The sequence below is a fragment of the Lipophrys pholis genome (assembly GCF_963383615.2).
Source record: "Lipophrys pholis genome assembly, chromosome: 5".
Taxonomy (NCBI): Eukaryota; Metazoa; Chordata; class Actinopteri; order Blenniiformes; family Blenniidae; genus Lipophrys; species Lipophrys pholis.
In genome coordinates this window covers 15159769-15169281 of record NC_137628.1, presented here as the reverse complement: position 1 = coordinate 15169281, position 9513 = coordinate 15159769, and the positions used below count along the sequence as shown (strand labels likewise).

General features: G+C 44.0%; 1 protein-coding gene across 1 annotated transcript; it reads right to left on the bottom strand.

Annotated features, from left to right (window-relative positions):
* Positions 1-2347: 2347 nt before the first annotated feature.
* Positions 2348-9252, bottom strand: LOC308109468 (protein ELFN1-like; the record flags this gene model as incomplete). The annotated part of the gene is made up of 4 exons (XM_080463040.1): positions 2348-4502; positions 6612-6778; positions 8732-8885; positions 8963-9252. The coding sequence occupies 4 exons, from the start codon at positions 9250-9252 to the stop codon at positions 2348-2350; spliced, it is 2766 nt and encodes a 921-aa protein (XP_080319166.1).
* Positions 9253-9513: the final 261 nt, after the last annotated feature.

Here is a 9513-nt window from a genome sequence, read left to right as displayed (position 1 = left end):
CTGTGATTTCAAAAGACCTCTTCAGTGACAGTCTTGTCATTCGCGAGAATCGATTTAGTCAGATTGAACTTTTTCACAAAGCCAATGAGTCCTTTTATCTCCTATTCTGAAACACAAGTGGCCATCTGAAAAAAGTTTTCGGACGTTAGAATCCAGCTGCTGAACAGTATCAACTTCTCAAGGAATACATTCATCTGTGTATGGTTGTTTGTGTGTGTGTGTGTGTGTGTGTGTGTGTGTGTGTGTGTGTGTGTGTGTGTGTGTGTGTGTGTGTGTGTGTGTGTGTGTGTGTGTGTGTGTGTGTGTGTGTGTGTGTGTGTGTGTGTGTGTGTGTGTGTGTGTGTGTGTGTGTACACTTGAGTGTGTGTCTGCGTGTATGCGCATGTGCTTGAGTAATGATGGCTGCAAGGATGGTGGTGGGTCAATAGTTGGGGCCTGGTCGGGGGTGAGGGAGGGGGTGGGGGTGGGGAGGGGGGGGGGGTGCTGTAAGGGTCAATTTACTACCACAGTACTTTGGTCTTAGAAATGGTTTGAGGATAGAAAGGGAGCAGTGAGCCAATGGCGGTGGATCGTTATTGTGCAAATCGTCATTCAGTTTGGCAACCTGATGTGTATTGATGTGAAGGAAAAGAGGTCTGTGGATAGTAGTAGGCTATTTAAAATCATTTCAATACCTCTTTGTGATTTATCAAGTTGGCACGATGGCACCACAGTGGAACCAGAGGAATCCAAAAAAATACAAATAAAAAGTAAAAAAAAACAAAAGCAAAAAAAAACCTTGGAGGTGGGAGGAAGGGAAAAAAAAAAAGTTAGTAAAACACAGTGGAGCTACAGTGTATCGGGAAGGAAGCTTGGAGCTTTAGGTCTTTTCCTAAGTGTCGTTTTTTGATTTTGAACAGTGCAGATATGCTTCCCCTGTGGGAATTGAAGACATTCATTTCAAGATTAGAATTATTCTTTTTCTTTTTTTTAGTTCGATTTCAAAATCAAAAACGTACCCTTGTAAGTGAGCAGGTCGGTAACTAACTTGGGATTCTGGCTTCTGAAAAGTCTGAAAGATTTCAAAACTGTGTTGTACAAACAAAACAGTCACCTCTGTTGCAAATATAGAACTTCTCTCTTTCATCTGTACAGCGTTGCCTCTTTATAGGAGGATGAGGAGCAGGTGTAGCGACGGGGGGGGGGGGGGGTGGGTGGTGGGGGTGGAGGAGGGAGTGGGTGTGGGTTCACCAAGAGAAAAGATGGGTTTGTAGGGTTTTTTTTTTGGGGGGGGGGGGGGGGGCTCAGCAGATAGCACATTCCTCTTGGTAGAAAAGGAGAACTCAAATGTCTCGTCCATCGGACTGTTTGTCTCTGTTGGTGTGCACGTCTCAGCTGAGAGGTTTGAAACAGTCAAAAAACACAGTCACACGACAGAGCCATGCCATATTCAAATAATAGAATATTAATGATGAGGACCATAGGAATAATAATAAGACCAGTAATGATAATAAGAATAATGAATAGTAATAACAACATATCATATTAGTTTTTGTTTTGTTTTTTTAAAGTTCTGTATATAAAAACAATGGTGAGGAGAAGTTGGTACACAGTAGGGCTCTATCATCTCCCTTGGTTGATTTGGCACATTATACTCGCTCTCCGGTGAGAGCTACCTACTCATTCTCAGCACAGTTAAATAGTACCGTTGCCTGGCGACCCATCCGGAATTTGCCGTTTCAATGTTTCCAATCTTCAAAATACAGGTACAATTGGCTGAAGTGTCTGCTCTGCTGGTCGTATCGCAGGATGCGATGCTAGAAAAGAAAGAAAGGAAAAAAAAAAAAACCCCAGCAAAGCAAAACTGCAATCAATCCACGGTTATAATCGTTCTATTACTCTGTTTGGTGAGGTTAATCTACCATGGCCAGGTTTGATGAGTGTCAGTCTTGGGGTAGACTGAAAGCATCGCCGGGTTGTTCAGGATGGAGCGCCCAGCAATGTTCAAGATTTATATTCTTAATTATGTTCTCTTTTTCTTTTATCTTCAATCAAAACTTAGTACAAATAGCTACATAAGTCTGAGCTATGATTTCCATTACATTACAAAAAGTAACTCAGTCTCTATACGTGATGATTTTTGTTGTTCAATACATTATATTAGTTTGGTCCTCCTCCAGTTTACTCAGATGAAAAGGCTTTAGTTTGTGTTAGGTATCAGCCCGTGTGTGTGTGTGTGTTCTGTAGATCCTGTAAGTTGTGTGTATTTGTGAGTATTTACAGGTCTTTATTGAGAAGGTCAATGCATCGTGGATGCAGCGTTGGTATTTTTCCAACTTCAAAATGTTTGAGGTTTCTGAGTGTGGGATCAAGCCTTCTGCTGGGCGGACACGCCTTTCCAGTAGTCCAGAATGTCGTGAAGATCTTCATCCTTGGCAAACTGAACCTTTCGCCTCAGCGCATGTCCGGCCGCCACATATCCTTCGTCCTCCATTGATGCCTGCCGGTGCCTCTTGCGGTGCAGTTTGAACCTCTCCCAGAGTCCCAGGGTGGGGGTGCAGAGGAGCCCTTCCTCCTCCTCGTCTTCCTCGGGGCTGGAGCAGTAGCTGAGGTTGTGGTACTGTGGCGAGAGGGGGTAGTGTGGAGAAAGCTGGGAGTAGGCCAGCTCTCGCTGCTTGGCCTGCCTGCTGAGGGTGATGGGGTCCAGCACGGAAGGCTTGCGGCCACTCGGGTGGTGGTGGAGCTCCTGCAGGATCTGGGGATGGTGCTGCAGCTCCTGGAGGTGCTGCTGGGAGCCGGGATAAGAATGGCGGTGTTCGTTGTACTGGCGGATTCTCTGGGCTTCAGCTCTCAGGATGGCAGCTGCTGGGTTGACAGTACGAATGGCTTCTCCTCCCCCGCCTCCCCTTTCTCCTCTTTCTCCTCTCTCTCCTCTTTCTCCTCTCTCTCCTCTTTCTCCCCTGTCTCCTCTCTCCCCTCTCTCTGCTCTCTCCCCTCTCTCTCCTGGAGAGGTTCTCTCAATGTAGCGTGTCTCTGATGAGTGATACCCTCCTTCAGAGCGGAAGGAACGAGGGCTCCGGGCAGATCCAGGGGAGGAGGAGGTGCTTGGCCTTTTGGAGGTCGGTGGAGCCTCCATGCTGTGGTGTCGCTGTAATGAATGATGGTAGCTCCTTCCCCTTTCTTCTCTTCCTCCTCTTCCTCCTTTATACACCGGGGAAAGGAACTCCCCTCCTCTTTCTCCTCTCTCTCCCTGCTCAGAAAGAAGCACCAGCTGTGGCTCTGCCGTTGAAACAGCTCCTCCTCCTGCAGAGGAGGGAGATTTCATCCCTTGTTGAAAGGAGGTAGACTCAGATTTGAGAGCATCTATGCAGTTGTTGATGATCTGGTTAACTTTATCAACTTCTTTAGCAATGGTAGAGATCTCTGCTACTGAGCCTTGGGGATTTGCTTGGGGAGACATGTCCCTTTCTCTCTCTCGTTCTCTCTCCCTTTCAATGCCGGAGCTTCTGACCTCTATGTAATTAAGTTTGGCCGGTTTGTGTGCCGGCGTTTCAATCACCTCCTGAAGCTTGTATGGATCAATCTCACCACTCTGAGGAAGGTAGGGCATTCTGGACAGGCTGTCCCCACCGGAGAGTTTCTGGGATCCTCCGCTTCCTCCCTCTATGTCCCCTTCTCCGCCATACTTAAGCTCTATCAGAGTCCTCTGGATCCTGCTCATCTTTCTCTCCTTCTCCTGCATGATCCTCTTCTTCCTAAGGCAATGGACAATAAAGCCGAGGAAGAGCAGCATGCCAAACAGACAGCCCAGAATGGTCATGATGTAGTGGGTGGCTGATGACTGATTTGCTGTCCTTTCAGCTCCGGCTCGCCGGCCAGTCGAAATGGTCAGACAGGTGTGGTTGAAGCGCAGGGAGTTCCGAATAGAGGCCACACAGTATGTGTAGTCAGTGTTTGGTTTGAGGTTCTTTAATTCAATGTCTTCCCTTTGATTTTTCAGATTCTGGATATCTGTGAAGAAGCTGTTGTTGTATAGCATCAGGATGTACATTTTCTTGTATGGATGTGGAATCTGAACGTTTATCACAGCACTCGAGTGTTGCACCTGCTTTAAAACCATGATTGGTTTAGAGTCAGGGAAGATGGGGGTCAAGCTGATTTCCTCATCTGGAGGGGTCCCAGAAGCGCAGTCATCCAATCCGCAGGGAGTGGCAAAATCTGGCAACTGGGTGGTGGAATCAATAATATAGAAGGACGTCACGCTATCATACATGCATACAAGACTGAGCACGTGCAGAGCATTGCGCTGGGTGGGCATGCGGGGGTTCTGGCTCAGGAGGTTGTAGCCCGAGAAGCCTTGAGGGGAGTCGCACACCATCCTCTCACTGGTCCTGTTGGGGAAAGCGGAGAGCCAGCGCAGGAAAGCCAGTAGCTCACAGGAGCAGTTGAAGGGGTTGGTGTAAAGTTCACAAGTGGTCAGCTTGGTGAGTCCAGAGAACAAACTGCCATCCAACACCTGGATCCTAAAGAGGGGTGATGAGAAATACATCAAACTGAATGGTAATTACTTCTTTAAACACACACACAAATGTTTCAACAGTTCAGTGTCTGTAATATTAAATGTGGAGTTTAACTCATGGTCATAAACATTTCTAACAGAACATTTAAACAAGCCCAAATGAACAGTAAAACTTGGCTGTTGCTTTACATTCAGGTCAAAAGATCAATACCAATTATGGCACCCAAAGTAGTAACAGGTTTTTTTCACCAAGAAAAGGAGAAACTCTTGTTGTAACATTGCTTCCTTATCTGTTGAAGATGTTGTCATGGGGAGAATTAATGTCTAGGCATGTTCTGCAGAGTATTTCACGTTTTAAGTCTGCCCTGCGTCTGTGCAAATCCACGGCTTTAGACAGAAACTATTGACCAATGGTTTGAGGTGATTCCACCATGCTTGACATTTAAGACTGGAGTTTTAGCCCCAAGAATGGATTCCACCATATTATCGAGCCTCAGTACACATGTGCTAGGAGCTCCTTTTCTTCCCTCCATCAGTTAGCGTCACACAACAGTGAACCCCAAAATATTAACCTGAAGACAAATGTCAGATTGCTGGAGTTTTTTTTTTTAATCTTTGCACTTGCAATGAATAAAGTGGATTAGAGGTATTTCAATGTACATAATTTTGGATGTGCACCAGACTTCTTTGTACCCAACAACGACAGTGCAAAATGGCCAACTTGTAGTTTATTTAGTTCGTGTAAAATAGAAACTCGAAAAGAATTTTGTGGACTACAAGAAAATGAAGCTTCCGATCAGTTATTACTGCATTTTATTATTTCACACTATTATATGTCTAGAAAGTCTGAAATATTTCCTTGAATGCCATAGCAACAAGGTGCACTTCGAAAAGAAAGCAGACTTTTGATTCCATACAATATTTCTCAGATTAATGCCATGATTTGATCTGATTGTTCAAATGCCCGTGTGGAAAAATCTATGAAAGATGCAGGCAGAATAATAACATTAACAAAAATCACTAAATAAACTAAAACAAAGACGTGCTTCATAGTTTGGGGGTTTTCGTTTGTTACATGGTGATTTTGTGCTGTTTTGTTTACATCGTCTAGTGTTTCTGTTCTTTGTGTCTCCAAGAGCCAAACAGAGGAAGCATCATTGATTAAACACAATGAGAAAGAGGTGAAAAGGAAGTATGCAATTAACGACCAAATTAACACAATCAACTGAGGGGCGAAGACTCAGGGGCCGTCAACACGAGAACGCCGGTTCACGTAAACGGGCAGTTTTTGGCCGATCATCCACACGAGGTGGCAAAAATTTTTTTAACAGGGGTCCCAGAGTGGGTAAATTCTAAAACTCTGGCTTGGCTATGAGGGTGTGGATAGCAAAGACGATCATCTGTGGAAAAATGACTCCCTCTCCCCCACTACGGTCCGTGATGTCATCTAATAACCAAAACAATCGCGGACTACACTCTCCAGTCGAGCTGCAGAAGCTACTGACTCTAGCAGCAGGAGCAGCAGGACCATAGACCTATATTACTCAGAGTTATTCAGAAATCTATGAGCAGGAGTCTACTTCTAAGTTTCTATGTGCTCCGTGTCTTCTTCTGCATTTTTGGTGTATTTGGTGAGTCACAGCGCCCCTAAAGGCCTGGCATATGTACTGCACGCCCTGAAGCCTTTTGTTGAGCCGTGTTCATAGAGACGTGTTGACGGAATGTTTTTTGAGAACGGCGGGGAGAAAAAAGATTGTTTTGGCTCGTGTGGATGTGGCCTCAGGAGCAGCACACACAAGCAAGATCAACACCCAAACTTGGCAAGATAATGTTCCCCTTTTGTACCATATTGGTTGAGCGCATTGACTTCAGCAGATCTACAAATAATCAGTCACAAGGAATCACAGGCACAGTCACAGGCACCCAAGGTTACATTTGTTATTTGGTTCAAACTTTTATAAAAGCCAGATTCATTGAAGTCGATGTTTTCTCATTTTCTGTGATTTAAAAGGAACTTCAGTTTCTTTGACATGAATGGTTAACCAGGTAATTAGATTGTCATCCATCTAATTCATCCCTTTCTGTTTCCAGAAAAACAGATCCGGGTAAGTACCTGTTCATGGAGAGATCTATGTTCTCTATGTTGGGGCATTCCCAAAAGGCATTGGGTGAAACAGTCTCAATGAGGTTGGCTTGCAGGTACAAATACTGCAGCTTGCCCAGGCCTCGCAACATCCCCTCTGTCAGGTTCCGCAACTTGTTAAAACCCATCTGGAGAACCTGGGGAGACAAAGACAAGTGGGATTAATCTAATCTCCGAGGAGCCAGTCGGCTCCTGACATCACTCACTACAAACTGGAAACATACAGAACAAACAGACGACGGTTCAGCACAGTTCGTGTTTCACATGGCTATCTGAGCCTCTATGCTGCATCAAATTTACCCAGATCTTTCTTGCTCACATTTTACGTCCTGGCACAGCTCCAGTGGCTGGCGTAGGAGGGTGAGCATGCCAGCTCATTATGGTGGCGTTCAGCTCACTTTGGTGCTACACTTTGCCTGAATGTTTCTGGAAGCTGTAATGAGCGGGTGTTGTCTTTCTCCTTCATGTCTGTGTCCATCTGCCCATTTAATTCTGTTAAAATTAAGACCCTTTAATTGAGCAAAAGTAGCAGGAACAGTTTTATTGACACGCTCTGGATAATTACTATTTGAAGTCTTTCTTTTAAAGCCAAACTTGCTTAAAAGTTGATAAGATCGATCAGTGGACTGCAAATGAATGTTAGAATGGTCCTAATTATGCCGATTGGCTGATTTGTGGGTAATAATTTCCTGCTTTCATTTAACAGAAGAAGTTATAGTCATTTTGCAGGATCAAATTCAAAAGCACAATGAATTTGCTGCAGATAATGCTTAGTCTTTTTAGGGTAGTCCTGATAAAGTTTGGTGCCATTGTGCCGTTATTAAGGTCTGATTATAAAAGTATGAATATTACCATCCGAACCCTGGAGTGCACCAAACAATCACACCGAGTCTGTTTGAATAGCCGATCTGAATTTGCTTCTAGTTGCACCGTGTCTAATATCTATTAAAGTCTGAAAGAAACTAAACCAAAGAGCTTTAATAGGACTGAACATTGTACAGGATGGGCATCAGACGCCATGCAGCCGATTGTGTAAACGACCACAATGGAAGCATTAATGAGTGTTTTCATTCTCATCTTTTCCAAACTGTTTTGGCGTATTCTGCTGGTAAAAAAGACTCCTGAAGAACAGGCATGTCTGAAGTCCAGCCCCAGGTCCTATCATAGCCCAAAGTCAGTTTTCATATGGATCTTTCTATGTAAAATTGTGAAAAGAATTTGGGGCTTTTGGCTCTTTTGTGGCGATTTATAAATGATTTTGACACCCCGGATCTAAACCTTCCAACATGCACTGAGTGGCATTTAGGTCAGAACTGTAATCATACTGTTGATTGCCTTTGCCAATCAAAGCATTTTGTTTTTCTGTGGATTTGGGGAAACAAAGGAGCAGCCACAGCATAAGTGATTAACATAGTTCTACAAGTATTTTTCCTAAACCAAACCAAGTGGTTTGAGTGTCTGTAAGCTGTTAAAGTGTTTTTATTCATTCGTGATAACATTTTACACAGGCAAGTTCTCATGGGTTGCTAATCCTCAGAAAACAGTTGAAAAATCTACCAATTTCAAAAAAATTTAAGATTTCCATTCATCAGGCCTATTTTTTCTTTATAAAACCCCTTTTTAATCGCTTTGTTTTAATCTGTTCCTGCACTGTGAGTTGCCATGTGTCTGAATGGTGCCATATAAATAAACCTGCCTTGCCTACAGGCAGCACTGCATCAAGTTCATGCATGATTGTGTTCTGGAAACCGATGCACAGGCACATTAATAATTTTGAAATCTTTGTAAGCACAGATCCCTCTGCAATCCACAAAAACAAGGTAAACTTGCACCATGCAAGGGAAAAGCTGTATTTTTCAACATCTGATAAGTTGTCCTTGTTCCACTGCCCACAAAATATGGCTTTTATAAGATACAAATATCATTGCATCATGTTATTCCTTACTATTCACAGATCGTCTCAACTTGTTTGGAATTGGAGTTGTAGATAGGGATCTAATAAGCCCACTAGGAGACGGAGGCAATCCTGCCAATGGCTATTCAAATTGACTGACCCAACGCTATTGAGTGTTTGCGATGTTATCACTCACCTGCAGATTGAATTGTGCGGAGAACGCTCCATCTTCCACATAGCTGATATCGTTCTTGGTGAGGTTGAGATAGGTGAGGTTGCCGAAGCGACTGAGTGAAGAATAATGGACCGACCGTATCTTGTTCTCGTTCAGCCTCAGATCCACGATGGTGCTGCGGAGAGATGTGTGAGGCTTGTAGATATTTGGCAGTGGAAAATATAAGACTGTGGGAAAAGCAAGTTTTCATACCTGTTAATGTGTGCGGGGATGGCCTCATAGGGAGGCTGGTTCATGCTGCAGATAGCCAGCCAGACAAAGCCTTTCTCTCCTTCAATGAGCCAGCAGTCAGCTGCTACCGCTGGCAGGCGCATTACGGACAGCAGGGCAAGCCAACAGAGGAAAGAGCTGGCCGTGGATAACACCAGCGATGAGGAACCTCCAGTTGTGTTATGTCTCTGCCGTCCCTGTCCTGCACTCTGGGCCATTCGGGATGTCATTGCGATATCCATTGGAGAAATCCAGCCTGAGATGGTCACCATTTAATACTCAGTCATGTGGGCTTCAGCCATTGAAACGGGGAGTGAGGAGGTTTTATATGGTTATACTGTGGAGTACAAAGAATGTCTTTTTCTTCAAGTTTGTGTTTTTCTGATAGTCATAACATTGTAAAAAGTCTTTTTTTTTTTTCGTCCCGGGAGTATAAATTTAAATATGAAGTGTGTTCAAATGGGAAATTTAAATTTCATCAAAGTAGAAATGAGTGCAATAATAGGACGTATCACTTCATTGGCAGTATATGT